Source organism: Carassius auratus, unplaced genomic scaffold (assembly GCF_003368295.1).
Source record: "Carassius auratus strain Wakin unplaced genomic scaffold, ASM336829v1 scaf_tig00017217, whole genome shotgun sequence".
Taxonomy (NCBI): domain Eukaryota; kingdom Metazoa; phylum Chordata; class Actinopteri; order Cypriniformes; family Cyprinidae; genus Carassius; species Carassius auratus.
Window position 1 is genome coordinate 75902 of NW_020524756.1, and position 16711 is coordinate 92612.

Consider the following 16711-nt stretch of genomic DNA (forward strand, 5'->3'; position numbering starts at 1 on the left):
TTGTCTGACAGCATCAGAAAGAACTTCTTTGTTGTCGCCGTAAATCACCAATTCAACTGCCAGTGGAATTATAGTTATGAGCACCCAGACATGCTTTATAACCAACTCACAGTCTTCCTGTATTCGCATGAATTCGCATCTCATGCATATGTATGACTTAAAGACACAGGAATTCATTTATTTTAAATCTCAGAACCTCTTGATTTTCACATAACATCTATACGTCAGTAAAATGCTCCTGCGCTGACACCTCGATCAGATGGCAAAACAAACGGCAAATGATTTATGGCGATGGGTAGCTTTGAGTGACAGGACGGGGATGAATAATTGCTGGTGGCTGCTCTTGCTTCCTCTGTCCCATCCCCGCTACATGCTGATGACTAATTACATTGCTAGCTCCACGGGCTAAGCGTCTGCAATTATACCTGGCTTCACTCAGGGGGTCTCTTTCACAGTCTGACACACATAGTGATACCCGGTGTTGCTACATGAACTGTTCGCAGCCCAGCAGCCACATGTATGAGTGATTTCTGCACTGACAGAGGGGGTGCGAGGAGAATAAAAAGAAGAAAATATACAGCATCTCAAAATGAAGATAAAAGACTATTACTCCCTATTATTTCTCTACTCCCGCTGAGAAGGGAGACTTAGGATATATAGGTTACCACTTTGTGTCTAAAATTAACTGGCTTTACTCCAACAATAACAATATTAATCATGATAATTATATAAAAATAGATAATAATTATGTGCCAATGAAAGTCATTGAGCATGTTTATATGCACACTAAGTACCGGCTTTAAAATAACTAGTTTTCCCTTTACATGCACATTAGTGACCTGACAATGCAAGTAAGCAGCGTTTACATGACTTCATTATTAAATCATATTATTTCCCTGTAGTGACGTCCAACTATAATCATTTGCATATTTTTCTCCGAGTATTCCATACATTTGTCAGTTGTGATGTTAAATTAAGCTTGCAACATGTCAACTTGCAATTTGTCAGGAAACTATGTTTTTTTCCGGTCACATATGACACATGCGCACTTCAATATGCGGACAGAAGGCGGGTTATTGTGTTTACACGCCGTGCAAAATTTGAGTAAGAGGCAAAAAATGACCTGTTGCGACTGGTTTAGGCTTATGACCTTACTCCAATAAAATAAATCTGGTCACCACATTGACGTGACCAAGTGCATTTTCAGCTAATTTTCAGCTAATTTTATTATATATATATATATATATATATAATATATATATATATATATATATATATATATATATATATATATATATATATATATATATATATATATATATATATATATATATATAATAAAATATCATCAGTCAACCATTATATATAAGACATGAGTAATATTTTCACACTGAATGCTAGATGTTTGTGCAGTTACAGTTTGAGAGGGGACGCTTAATTAGCTGCCAACCAAATGATCATTTAAACCTATTTAGAATTCGTTTTGATATTTCTGAGCAAAGCTGTAAATGATTCAGACAGATCTGTACATATTTGAAGATTAATCACTGTTATCTTTAGATGTTAGGTTCAGTCCCTGGCATTGTTAGTTTATAATTAATTGAAACAGCTCTTTTTAGAGTCCCAGCCAGGTCACATGAATAGTCATTACTGATGTAAATTCAGGACGGAAGGCATCTATCACCCATCAAGAGCTTGATCGCCCACACATCTTTCAACGAAAGAACAAGAAAAAACTAAAACAAATGAACAAATGAATTAACAAACATTCAAAACCGGCTGTGTAAAAGCACTGACACCACACTCACAACATTTTATATAGGCCAGTGCACCTTCTGTATGCTTGAACAGAGATGCCTTGGGGTGGAGGTGGTGGTTGTGGGGGTGGGGTGGGGGGTCATTAATGTCTAAATGAATCCTGATTAATCAAAATCATTAAATATGGATATATAAGTATATAAATACATATAAACGCTAATGGGCTTTAAGATGCAACAAGGTATTCATGTCAGACCTCTAAGGACGATGGTAGTGGCCATAAAAGAGAATTATATCTCCTTTCAAACAGACAAGAGGAAGAGAGAGAGAAACAGAAAGAGGGCTCAATCTCTAATTGCAGTGCATAATTTAAAACGGCTGAATAGCAACATGCAATTTGTCCATGATGCCAATGAACATGGCGATGCAAGACACAAATGTAGTGCCTGCAGAATCCTGCATTATTTACTTCTTCAACTGTTTAATTAAGCTCTATCATTATTCCTCCTTCCTCTTCTCTGCACATACCCCCTTCTAATATCTCCTCCATGCAACAGAGCAAGACAGAGAGAAGCGGGAGAATGAGAAGAGGAGAATACATAATACATACATACATAGAAAGCAACAAATAGTGGCTGTATTATGTATATATGTATATTCAATTTGTTTTTACTTTTTTCATTTTTTTTCATTTTTCTTTTACAAAAATGTATTAATGTTTAATTTAACCATTAATATTAAACATTTTACATTATATGTGCCAATGGCAATGCAGTGTACATGGAAAAGACAGATCGGACTGCACTATGTCAGCTGGTTAACAGCTGGGATCTGTCAGGCATCGATCCATTCCGCAAATCGGGCTGCAAATCCCTTGATACCACCTTTACTTCACTGCCCAGTGCATAGTACAAGCAAACAAACATGTATGCATTTCTAATGCACAAACATACACACACACACATCTGTCACACTGCAGAACTAAAGAAAAAAAAAAGAAGAAAATAAATTAAAATGCCCATAAATAAATACATAAATAACTTGATCAGGTGCAAGAAATTATAAATTCATATAAATTAACCTAAAATCTGTTGAAAACAGAAAAAAAATAAAAATAAATCACAGACTTGATAGCGCAACTTCCATATACCTTACAAACATATTTACTACATAATACTAGATTGTCCTTGTCTATAAGCACGTGGGACACATTCTACTCCAACAAACAAGTTACTTTCTACTCTAAAAATTCCCGCAATTCAACGAAGGTAATTGTCATTAATCCTTTATGTGCATCGCCACACTGGTGTTGTCATTGCAGACTTACAGGATGTTTGTAGAGTTGATTTAGAGAAAGACATGCTTATTTTCTTTGCAGAGAATTTGGTGTTAAATCCATTCAAAGCCCTACAAATGTGCCTTCTTAAATTATAGGCTTAACTGTAAGATATTTTTATGTTTTATCTGCAGTTGTTTTTGATACTGTATGTAGATTTATATTGCTGAGAGTCACCTGTAAAGGAGAGAGGAGTGCATCGAACAATGGCCAAGTTAGAAAATAGTGCTTACTTTTTTTTTAATATAATTTTTTTGTGCAATTATCCAGGGAGAGTTCTTGGCAGCACTTTCATTTGGGATCATAGTCAAGTTGCTTACAGGCACACCGTAAATTACACTCAACAAAGTGTTTCCTCTATCCTTCCGTGATCAGGAATGTACGGTTTTCTGCATTTTAGTCTCTAATTAACTTGATACAGTTATGGTGCAGCTGTTTGCTTACAGATTTATGCAATGGACACTATAAACAGCACTCACCTAGTCCTGAAGTTAGCTGGGTGTGGGTGTCCATCATAGAGGGATAAAAAGTCATAGTCTTCCTCCACTGCGAATGACTGAAAGACTATTTGAATTCGGTTCCCCTCCTCTGCTACAATAACCCACGTACAGTTTGCCCCATTCTGATATCCATATGGAAAACCAGGACTTTCAATGGTCCCATTCCTTCCTTTTAATGTTCCACCACATGTATATATGAAACCTGTAAAGCGAAAAGAGAGAAGAGTGTTCACTATGGTCAGCAGTATGACAAAATTTTAAGTCAAGTCAAGTCACCTTTATTTATATAGCACTTTAAACAAAACAGATTGTGTCAATGCAACTGAACAACATTAATTAGGAAAACAGTGTGTCAGTAATCCAAAATGACAGTTAAAGACAGATCATCATATCAACACCACTTACAGTATATTTTATGTATTCTGGATAACATTTCAACCAACTTAAACCACATTTTCATGAAATAAATAAATAACTGTATAAAAATATGTATTTTTTCTATTATAGGAGAGATTCTGTGGAAAGATGGTGTGTGCAGACGGAGATGGTTTATGTGTGTTTTATGCTAATTGTTAAAAGCCTAAAATAAAAGGTACAATTATAAAATAATTGCAAGCTTGCTGAATGCACAATGCAGATCAATATTTTCATGAATAAAGTTGTAAATTATGATGCGTTTTTTTTGTGTGTGTGCAAACAAAGTACTCACGACACTTAGTAAAACTTTATAAAATGTAATTTGTAACAAAAAAATGTTTTATGTATTTGTGTGCATCTCTTCGAAGAGGACCTGTCTCACAAGCTTTCAGTGGAATTCAATGACATATTGAGTGGAGGAAAGCTTGTTTGTATAATTAAAGCAATCTTCAATTAGATGCCACAGTCATGAGGTCAATGGAAATTCTGTATCATATACCAGGATGTATGAGGGATAACTTTACATCATACAAAAATAAATAAATAAATAAATAAAATAGTAATAATGTTCCCCATAACAAAAAAGGGCATTGTTGGTTAAAATTGAATTAAACTCAATTTTATGATAAAAAAGAGACAACGTTGCACCTTTTATACTTAATAAAACACTTGATTAACAGCTATTCAGTCACAGAAAACAGCTGTGCACTTTATGTTTCACATGGGAGCAGCTAAGCAGTGAATTAGTATGCCTTTGAGCTTTGCAAGTTATAACTTATTGCCACATTGTGAGAAAAACTGATCTGGGTATGTCTCAAATGGACCATCATTTTGCCCTCTCTCACCCACAAATTCAACACGAGTGACTCAAGCAACACAATCCTAAATCCAATCTGATGAATAATGAATCAAGTGAGCTAGTTCTATCATGTATTACAACGCAAAACCTGAGCAGATAACATCTGTTTTGAAGGCAAAGTCTGTCCAGATCTAATCAACGGCGAGCGAGTAGTGCAATCATTTGGAATATCTGTGGGAATGTGGCCACAATGAACCACATTAACCCAGTATTCAGCTCACATCTACGTTTCTTTTCACCTGTTGGCATCCATCAGTTTCTACGTTTTAAGGTAGCAAACATATAAATGCATGTGTGTATATTTTTTAGCACACTATTTATCTGCCTCAGTAGATTACGATAATCATTGCATGTTTATGACATAATGGTGAAGAATTTGAGTTTAAAATTGATAGTTTACCCAACAAAATGTGTCTTAATTTTCCACGCTCATGTTGTTCAAAGCCTGTATAAATGTCTTTCTTTCTTTATCACAAGATAACATATTTAAAAAAATGTTGGTAACCAAACATTTGCTGGTAGCCATTGACTTCCACAGTACTTTTTTATCACCCATATAATGGAAGTCAATGGAAGTCAATATTTATATATATTTTGATTTAGCTTTTGCCATTGCTATTTCTTTTGGATCTTTAGATGCTTCCCATCTTGCACACTATTCTTAAATTGTCAGACTCTGATGATGGATGACAAAATAACCTTATATAGTTCACACATTAGAAGGTTGCGTACATAGAATATAATAGAATAAGTACATACCCTGATAGCACATGCACATCACAGAGATGACTATCTGACATCAGCATTCAGATCTGCATGACATATTTTGGTTGCAGTTTATTTTACAGTACGTGTACTTACATGTACTTAAAGTGTACTTACAGTGTATTTATCTAAGAAAGTTCTGGTAATACAAGGTAACTACATGGAGTAGGGTTAGTACCTAGGTATTACATAGTTATTCTAATTACTATAATAAGTACATAGTATGTACATGGGGAACAGGACTGTAAAATAAAGTGCTACCCATATTTTTTTAGTGTTTGCTCATCTTCAATACTTCTATTTACAATAAGATGTCAAATAGACTTTTAGTCTAAGATGTTTATGATTTAAAATATATATGTAAAACTGGTCTCTTAAAGGTGTCCATAAGATGTTTGTACACAGCAAATGCTTTCAAGATGAAGTGATCTTTAACAGACATCTTGCAGACATATGTGTGCTATCTGGGTAGTGTATATGTTTTGGGACAAAACTTTTATCTCTCTTTTTATTTTGTCAAAACTATTCATTATATATTTTCACAACCCTGTGGTATGCGATCTGCTTCCTGTCATCCCTGAATGATCAGTGGCCCGTCAGTGATTTGGTGTGAATGGTGAAGGTCCTCCAGGCTCTAATTGCACCATAAGCTGCCATGGGAAATTAGCACCAATGTGTTCACCAAGGACTGTGAGGAAGAAGCACTCTATAATGTACACTAACACACATGAACAAAGATTCGTTTCGGCAACTCCTTAGAGTACAGCAAGGGGACAGTGTCTGTAAGGATGAAAGCCAGTAATGTGGTCACTGATGGTCAGTTTTTTTTTTTGGTTGTAGATTTGCTATGACTACATCAATTTGGTTTCACTTGTGAAAATGACAAGACAGAATGGAGATCTACGTAGTAGCCAAAGCTTCTTTATACAGAAGCTTTATGATATATATTGTAATAATTCAAAACCGTGCTATTCAGGGAAAATTCATTTTCATTCATGAGTACTTGATTGTGATACCTAAATCAAATTAATACCTGTCCATTGGCCGTAATGAATTTGCACAGGCATTTACCAAATCTGAATGACTTTCAAGGTTGATAAATCACTTTCAGATGCAGTTTAATCTATTTGCATTGACACAGTCCTTTATTAAAGCACCAAAACGTATTCATTGAGAAAAACAAAGTACACCAAAATAGTCAGGATGTGGTTTTGCACACCTGAAAGATGCAATAACAAATAATGAAGTTCAGTCATGACAACTGTCGTAGATAAAACACATTTATTAGAATATGACTATGTTCATACACTTGATCTGATACGCTTCTGCAGTGACTGCAGGCAGAACACGACTGCTCTGCTAGACCACAATAAATTGAGAGAAGGAAACGTATGCTGCTACCTGGCAGCACAACACTCCCCAGATACATAAGATGATGACTGTTTTGATGAAATACCCTGTAGGAGATCTAGACAGGTGCTGCGTAAGGGAGGAGGAGGGAAAGTGAGTGCGTAGTCTAACCCTACCTGGTCAGACTGGAATAAAAAAACAAGTCTAGATAGGAAGGAATAGCTCATTGGTTGGTGTAACGGCTGTGAGGCAACCATTCAGCAGCATGTTAGAGTTTCATGACTGAACTAGGCATTTAGTAGATCAGCTCTGGCCATTTCTTCTCCATGTATACTAGCAAACCTTTATTAAATCAATAACATAAAATCACGCATACAGAGAACGATTATAGTCTAAAGTGGCATTTCCTGTTATGGAAATAGTTTGTGTTTATGATGCAATAAGAAATGCCACACTTATTTCAGCATCACATGCAATGTATATTTTTATGCATATTTATAGTGGGCTAGAATCAGGTCCAGGGACATGTGAGAAAATACTGCACTTGTACAACTGTTACAGTCTTTATAAGCTTTCCATTGAAAAACAGCGATCTGTCGTCGATGCTTGCAGCTTAGATCTTTATAATGATACATAGATTGTCAAGATTAAATTTGTCCCGTTTCATTTAATCTATTCATAAACACTGACACGTGCAAGTTGAAAGGCGTTCAGGACAAGGAAGTCTTTTATGCTGGCTAAGAGGTTAAAATGTTAGCGAATATTGTAGACAGTCAGGAAGTTTGTGATGCTATAAAAGTACAAGTATATATCAATTTCTGTAACATCAGTTTTTTTGTTTTTTAAAGAATTGAGTAAATTGTGATTGTGGCTCAACAGAAGCTATAAAAGGAACAATAGTATACCTTTCTAATGCACCTACTGTACAAGTACACTTTAACCTTATTTTGATTTTTAGAGGTAAATTTGATTTATATGCACCTCTAAGCCACGATATGTAGGATAGAAAGAGAAAAGTACAATGAAATTGATCTGTTTACAGGCTATATTGCATTAGCTAAGCAAGTTTCAAGTTTCAAGCTAAATACACTATGACTTTGTCATGTATAATTGTTTGTTGATAGTACCAATCTTAGTTTCAAGAATTCAATGTGAGACACACATTTCACCCAGATCACACGCCACAACCTTGTATTTCTCATGGTGAGAAGTAAGGGATAACTTGTCCTGCTATATACAATTAATGGATGAGGTGCAGGCATATGGAGGGAAGTTCTTTGCCAAGTTCATAGCTGTCTCAAGTTATCCCAAGTTTAAATGCCACCTGCCAGCCAATCAAAAATTTTAATGTTGCTGTTTCCGCACAAATTACAGTATGTTATCCCTCTGCAAGCACATTCGTTACTAGGCAACATGGATGTGTACACACACAGAGTGTAAGTTGGAAGTGCAAGATCCGATGAATTTCCTTTTTTTTTCATGTTTGAATTTTTGATTTTATGATTCCTGGATGAAATCACTTGTCTGTGATCAAAGATACTGAGAGCTGATGTTGGGGAATATAGTAAAATACAGTCAAAAACTCTCCAACTGCTTTGCAATCAGAAGCTTTAACTTAGCTTTGGCTACCTGATTCTAATAATGTTATATTAGAGATTTTATTACAATTGGTAAATCTGATAAATGCATCCAAATAAAATAAATTGTTTTATATATTTCAAAAATATAAATGTATTAAAAATAAAAATAAATTTGGCCCCAAATTTGATTTTAATTTTTTATTGTTTATTGTTTTACATAGTATTTTTGTAAAATATAAAACTATTTTTTTTCGATGAATTTATCGGTCTTAAAAAATAAATAAATGTGCTCTGCATTTAATCAATCCAAAGTGCACACACACCCAGAGCAGTGGGCAGCCATTTATGCTACGGCACCCAGGGAGCAGTTGGGGGTTCGATGCCTTGCTCAAGGGCACCTAAGTCATGATATTGAGGGTGGAGAGAGCACTGTACATTACGAGTCCAAATCTCTAACAATCAGGCCACAACTTCAGATTTATCAGTTGTTATAATTTCTAATTGTGCTGGTTCATAAACTTGAGAGACTTGAGCAGAGCTGAGGGGCTGCAGCTGAACATTTTTGTGTGGCTCCTCCCCTAACAGGTGTTATCTCACTCCAAACTTTTGATATAACTTGAGAGTCCTAGTACTAGTCATGCTAAGATAAACTTAGAGAGTAATTCGGGTTAAAGAAAAGTAAATGCTACCCACAGAGAAATTATTTTCCATTGATGAGGAAAAAAATCTCTAACATTTCAAGCGTATCCCCCTTATGCAAGTCCCCAGAGATGGAAGACAGTTGGAAGATTGTCCAGTTCCCACCATTACTTAAGTAACAAGATTAATACAGATTTTAGCCCACTAAATCTAATATGCAGGCGAAAAGAGCTCAGAGTAGCATCTGAGAAGCTGCTGATAAAACAAACTGACATGCCTATAATGAAAAAAATCCTCACCTAATTAAGATTTACTATTTATCGTTCTTCTCTCCTTTAAGGGGCTAATTAACATGGGAGATAGAGGAGAAGTGTAGTAGAGTTGGACTTAAAGGGTTAGTTCACCCAAAAATTAAAATAAGCCCATAAATTACTCATCCTCAAGTCATCCTAGGTCAGGAGTCTGCAACCTTCAATGTCAAAAGAGCCATTTTGTCCCCTTTCCCACCAAATACAATTCATGTGGAGCCAGAACATAATTGATCCCCAAATAAAGATAAGGCATTTAGCTAAAGTGTTAACCCTCACTTTAGCTAACCCTCAAGGGAATAAATATTAGATGGGAGGAAAATACATATTTTAATAATGTCTCTCACAGTTATATCATTGGGTAATTATAAGTCGCGGGCATCAGGGAGCCACTAAACTGCTTTTGAATGCGTATTCCATTTTAGTTTCACTTTCACTTTCGAGATTCAAGGAGAGGCAGTACTACTTACATTACCACACATTTTACAAGATTAGATGTTTGTAAGTGGTGCTTAGGATCTACAAATCATTCGCCATTGACCTCAGTCAGGTCAGTAAGCAGTTTTATGCTTGTTATTCAGCTTAGCTACAGCAATAGTGGGATGATTTTGTCCATATAGACTCCCTGGCATCAACAGTTACTTCTATCATATGAGTCCATTTTGGACATTCTGTAAAAGATCACCCTCTGGCTTCGAGTTTAAATGAGATATACAGCTAATTTAATAGGTAACATTCCTTTGGGGAAGTTGTGGTCTGGTGGTTAGAGAGTATGACTCATAACCCTAAGGTTGTGGGTTTGAGTCTCGGGCTGGCAATACCACAACTGAGGTGCCATTGAGCAAGACACTGAACTAGAAGCATGTCTTGCTCTTTTCTCCAAGCTATCTGTTGATCCTGACACTATGTAGATGTTATACTGATTACTAAGGTGTGAGGAGAGGCGGTATGCTCGTCCTATCATCTTGCCCAGGTTCTGTTGGCAAAGGTTTGCATCTCACTTTTACCTTGGCAGCTGGCCACTCTTTTCTCTTTTTCTCTGTATTTCATTTGTGCTTTCTCCTGCCACCCCATATTTACAACAAAGCCTGGCACCACCTGGGTCAGCATTTCTACAACACATCTTTCTTACCCCCGACTATGCAGCTGAGTAGTCTGGCAAGACTGTGGCTTTAAAAAAGCCAAGACTCCTCTTAAACAAGACCCATCGGTACCATTTTGTATCGACTTGAATCTGCTTTAATTCCTTTTGAGAGCATTTAGGAGTTTTTGCAGTCAATCGGAATAAGATTGACAACTGAATGTGTACAAGTACAACAGTGTTGGGATTTATTTTATTTAAATTCAGACAGTTATTGGACTTGAATTTATTTTAAACTTTTTTTTACAACACATTTTAGCTTTTGTTGGAAAAATCTCCAAGAACAAGATAAAGATTTTCAATAGCAATGTAAGACGTATCTTGTAGTTAATGAACACAGAGCTGCTCAATGGATAAATCACATAGCATTTAGGAAGAGTTGCATTTACATTGCAAATCTGTATAAACGAGTGAAAAATGACATTATTATACTTAAAATAAATAAATAAATAAAATAGAAAAGAAGTACAGAGAAAATTGCCTGACTTTTGAACATCAGTCTGAACGTGAAAAAACAGCAATCAACTGTCCATTTCTATTTTTCTAACATTTTGCACACTGATCTTCATTAATAACAGGACAATAATAAACCAGCATGCATCAAAGTATTGCAACTCGAACAAATTAGAACGCACGAGTCTTGTAAAAACAACCAGAATTTAGTTTGGGTCATAAAAACACCTGCAAACTATCTGATGCTATGAACCTTGTCGATTTTAGTTAATCAGTGTCCATAGTTCTCTGAGGCAGCAGAAACTGACACCAAAAAAATTACATCTGGTTTCGTTTTATAAAAGAGTGGGAGAATTTTTATTAAACTATACTAAGTACAATATACTACTAGGCTGAAATTGAACTTATTTTTTTAAATCCATATTATATTTTGAACTTTAATCACACACGCAATGGCTGCATGCTTTTATTTTTAAACCAACATAAAGCAGACCTTAATCCACAAGTAAGTCTAATTTTGGGAACCTGCCACAGGTCTTCAGATGCCAGATTATCATTAAACCTTGAAGAAAGCTTTTCTACAGATAAATGAGATTTCTAAAGGAAGTGAGGCTTTCCCTTTAATGAATTATTAAACTGCATTCCCCAGTGACAAAGTCTTCTTAACAGAAAAGGTCAGATAAAAGGAATATTTTATTCCCATTCCTTGCTTCTAATTCTCAGCGGACCTGAAACAATTGCACCTCTCAGAAGGATTGAGAATATTCCCCATACTAAAATTCACAGATTCAGAGATATTACGGCCACATCTAAAAATCAAGTCAGCTGTCCAGGTACCTAGAATGTATTTCAGGCATTAAATGCACATACAAAGTCTGTCTCCAATGTTGGTTTCGTGTTAAATGTCATTTGCACTAATGCTAATGATTTATACTGCACAAAGTATCGATTGCATTCAAATATAGATATGTAGGCAGCAGACTATGCTGCATGCAATGTGTTTGTTCTATTCTGTATTCACGCATGCATATTTTTTCCTGCTTAAAATACTGGCTCCTTAACTGGGTATGCTTGTCATGGAAGGGGTATTTTCAGCGCATATCCTATAAATTGGTGAACAATAAGCACACTAGAGTTTGAGGCATTTTTATAATACGGTATAAAAATAATCCAGTAACAATTTATTGGTATTTAAAATGAACTATAACAATGTATAGATCCTTGAGCTCCTCTTGTGGTTCCATTTAAATGTAGTTTAAGGTATTTGAGGACTGAATCCACCAGACAAATCAAACGCATCCCTTCTAGCAACCAAAACAACAACACTGAAGTATTCACTCCTGACCTGAAGGTGTTACTTTTTCACATCCCTCCTTTGTATGTAATAGGGCTAGCAGAATATATCTACTATGAAGGTGTTTATTAGATTTCAGATTTCATGGGAGCAGTGTCCTCGGTGGATGGGGGCATGCTGTCTTCTTAAAGCCCTACTTATATGACGGCAGTATCCTCAAGATAGGACGTGAAGGATGGATACATGTAGTGTGAAAGGGAAATGTGCATAAAATGTACACAGCTGTCTTTTGTACCAGCTTGTCTCAATGGATCTGTTGGTTCCTCAGTTCCTACATAAAATTTAAATAATAATAAAAAACTGGATTCCTTTCAATGAATCTGAACTGATCTGTCCACACCCCACAGGAAGTTCACTTGAATTTACACTAAGAGGAATTCACGTAGAAAGTGCATGTACCACATTATTGGAAATTAAATGTTCTTTCACCCTGAAATTTGAAGGTGTAGTCACATGCTTTTGTTCTGCAAAATTTGACAGATGAAATCCAGTTATTTCAATAGAAATGCACTAGCTCAGAAGTTCGGTGTGAGGGTGAAAAAGATCATGTTGATCAAGTTCAACATGTGAATTTGCCACGCTGACCAACAGAAAACTACTGAAAGTCACTTTGGTGCGAGTTGTACTTCATTTGACAATAAACAATTTCCACCCTAAATTTCACTAATGGGATCATACCTTAAGCTAAATCAAGATAAACCTTCAAACTTCACACTTTTCAAAACTTAACTGAATGAAATCATTTCAAAGACATTCAGATTTTGTTTTCTTTAAGTAATAACAACAAAAATTACTCAAATTCAAAAATAAATTGCACTTTTGCATCATGTTTTACTAGCTCAATTGAAATTTAATTTAAGTTCAAATCAATCAATAATCAATGCAATTCTGAATAGTGTACAATCGTTATTAAATCACAAGGAGTCCCACTGTCTTTATAGTTTAGTGTAATTTTTGACCTTTGACTGTATTCCTTATGCGTCACTGATGCTAGGCCCTTGTCATCGCTGCTCATCTCCCTCTCGCACTGTCACACAATCTAAACTGACGCATGTCACTAAGAGACAAAGTGAGCTCATTTACCAATGTATAGAATGCATTTAACCCCTGCTGCCTTGCACAAAGTACCATTTCTTCAGGCTATATGAGTGAGACAGAGACTGAGAAGCTGAGAACGATGAAAAATAGCTCCGTCCTTATGAACGGAAAATGGCAGGGAAGACAAGACGGAGAAGAACTGATCAAACAGCTAAACACAGGCAAGATAACGCTGGAACGTGGTGGCAAGGTGGAGTGAAAAATATCATGACCGTCACCGTGAGAGGTCACACATGATGTCTGTCTTTGTTTGTTGAGTGATAATTGCTAGGATTAAGCATATACTGTCACACAAATTAAGAGTGAAGTCACACAGTAGGTCTCATATTATACACAATGATGGCTTAAATCATGCATGTAATATGGATTTTGATTGGATCAATTACCAAACCATAATACAAAATAAAAGCTTTAAGATTACAGTGCATGACACTAGAGATTCACAACATTAAGCAGCATTTCAGGCAAACTCAAACAATATTACTATTGAACATTACATTTTACTATACATTTCTGTAGTAGTACAGTATGGTACAGTATGGATTAATACAGTATGGACAATACGTTCAAAACCAAGCTTTTATTTTGGTTCTGAATACTTTTCAATTTGCGTGTGTTTTAGAAATGATATGCTCATGAGGTGAACTCTAAAATCACCTCAAGATAATAATAATAATTGTGCGTTGCATCATAGGAATCACACGACCCTACACATTTATCTGCAAATTAAACTATTTAATCACTGATAGCACACTCCTATTCTCCAGGATAGGTCTGATGTTGAAGTGAGACAGGATGCATCAATACAAGGGAGCCTAGTGACTTTCCAATTCACTGCATGTGTGTGTGTGTGTGTTGTGCTGGTTGATGAGGATTAATTAAAGGGGCATCGGTTACATGTCGGGTCGTCTTGGCGGAGCTGATCGATCCTGATGGCTCCTCAGTTCTCTAATAACCCAGGCAAAGCCCTCCAGCTGTCTCCCATGCACACACAAATCCACACCAAACACCCCCTGCTCCTGCCTTAATCAGCCTGCTCACAGTCACGCTCTCATCACGCTGTCTGTCTGAATGTCTCGCTCACACACACACAAAAACACAAACACACACTCTATGTCACAGGCTAGTGGCTGACACTAGCTCATTAGTAAAGGTAGGCTTTGTAATGATCACTAACCTAATCCTACACAACCTGTCTTCTGGGATAGAGAAAACAGTCCTGTCTGGGATTCAAATCATCATGAAAACTTATTTTTTGAGTAGACCACATTCTCAAAATGTTGGTATTTAAAATTAATTTTATGCTATATGCCATATATAATATGGTATTGTTACACAAAATAGAAAAATAAGTGTATACAGTTGCATAACTGTTATATAAATACTAATATTGGCTGTAAATTCAAAATAAAATAATATTGACATATTAAATGTTTTAAATTATTTAAGTGTCACTGTGGTTTCTGATTTTTCATTTAAGCCTCCCACTTTATTTGTGCTTTCATTGTAGCCGACAGATTGTTTTGCTCCAGACATTTCAGACATCCTCTTGACCTCATTCACCTCTGTTGTGTTATCATTTCCCTCGCCTCTCTTCTGTCCAGTTACATCTCCAACAGTATCTTTCACAGGCTCTGTCATCAGGCTGTAGTCCCACTGATAGTTCGGTCTCACTTTTCTGGATTGTTAAAATTGCTCCAATATGCCTCTTCAAAGGGAAAGGTGGAAAAGGTGCTGAAGAGTCATTATTTATTACCACATGAGCGAAGCTTGTGAAATGTTTTTTTTTTTTTCTATGGCTTTCACGTGAATCGTGAATCTTTAATTATCGCAACCATGACCTTCACACAAGGTTGTCATAAAATGGTACCTTGGCTCTTGCATAATGACTGTACCTCTTGCAGGAATCCAACCTGTATTATTTTGGTTATTAGACCTAAATCTTAACCACACACACAAATAAATAAATAAATAAATGTACCCTCTAATAGGTTTCTGCTGAAACTCATGAATAACACAGTGACCTTTACAACCTACACTTTACAAACTAAGCTATTTATAACTCCTTGAATAGCATCATTCTAACTTACAAAAACATTTTTTACACACCCATTCCTTTCCAAATTTTAATGTGGAGCACCAAAAAAACTATTGTTTCAGAATGCTGCAGAATGTTCACGGAGCCTTCTTATTCAACAGCAGGTTACAGTTATCATGTCTGAGAAGATCCAAAAAGGTTTTTACAGCAATACCATAGAAAAACCATTTTGGGTTCCCCACAGAACCATTTAGTGAACCATTTTGTTTTTTAAAGAACCATTTCTTAGTGTCAACAACATTTTAATAATCTGAGTAAACTTTGTCTACTGTAAAGATCATTTTGAGTATTGGAAATGTTCCATGGATGTTTAATATTCTTCATGGAACCATAGATGTCAATGAAGAACCTTATATTTTAAAGAAACAAAGGCTTGTTAGGCATTAATGATATAAAATATGACAGAATACAAAGGATAAGGTGAATACAAATTATGAATGTAAATTTTTAGTTTAACAATGTTTTGTCTTCAATATTTTGATGCATCATATTTAATGTAGTCTGTACATATACAGTTTGTTGATCAATATTTTGGACTGATTTAAGAGTGAGAAGACTTTTCAGAAGACTTATTCTAGTCAAGAATATACCAGAAATGGACTACTAAATGGATTACTACATTCATGTCCTTTTTGGAGTGTGAAACTCTTGATAAACTTTGAAATAACTGAATTGTCAAATAAATAAAATAAAATAAAATAAAATAAAATAAAATAAAATACAAATTATTTGAGCCATTACTGTCATATTTTTTTTTAAGTTATTCCATAAATGGCACAATGATTGAAGGAATGTCCCTTCTTGAACCAAGACCTGCAAACTTTTGGCTCCCAGCCCAGAATAAATTGGGAACTGGAAATTTTAATTGGGAAATAAAATAAAATAAAATAAATCTATTTATTTATTCAGATTTTTTTTCTCTTCAGATTTATAAATACACATAAATGCAAAATACTACAATACAAGCAATTCAAGATAAAGTGTTGCAACACAAATTCCTAAAGTCAGCCAGAAAAGTACAAGCTTGTGTACAGATACACGTGTAAGAAAGCCAG

At 35.5% G+C, this 16711-nt stretch overlaps 1 protein-coding gene across 1 annotated transcript in view; it reads right to left on the minus strand.

Moving 5' to 3' along the window:
* The window catches only part of LOC113075593 (CUB and sushi domain-containing protein 3-like), a gene marked incomplete at its 3' end in the record, with an annotated part of 82979 nt that extends 72357 nt beyond the window's left edge, over window positions 1-10622 (minus strand). The window contains exons 1-2 of the mRNA XM_026248271.1: window positions 10520-10622; window positions 3574-3796 (exon numbers count right to left, since the gene is read on the minus strand). Of these exons, the coding sequence (XP_026104056.1) occupies window positions 3574-3796; window positions 10520-10622 (326 nt within the window). The remainder of the gene's footprint in view (window positions 1-3573; window positions 3797-10519) is intronic.
* Window positions 10623-16711: the final 6089 nt, after the last annotated feature.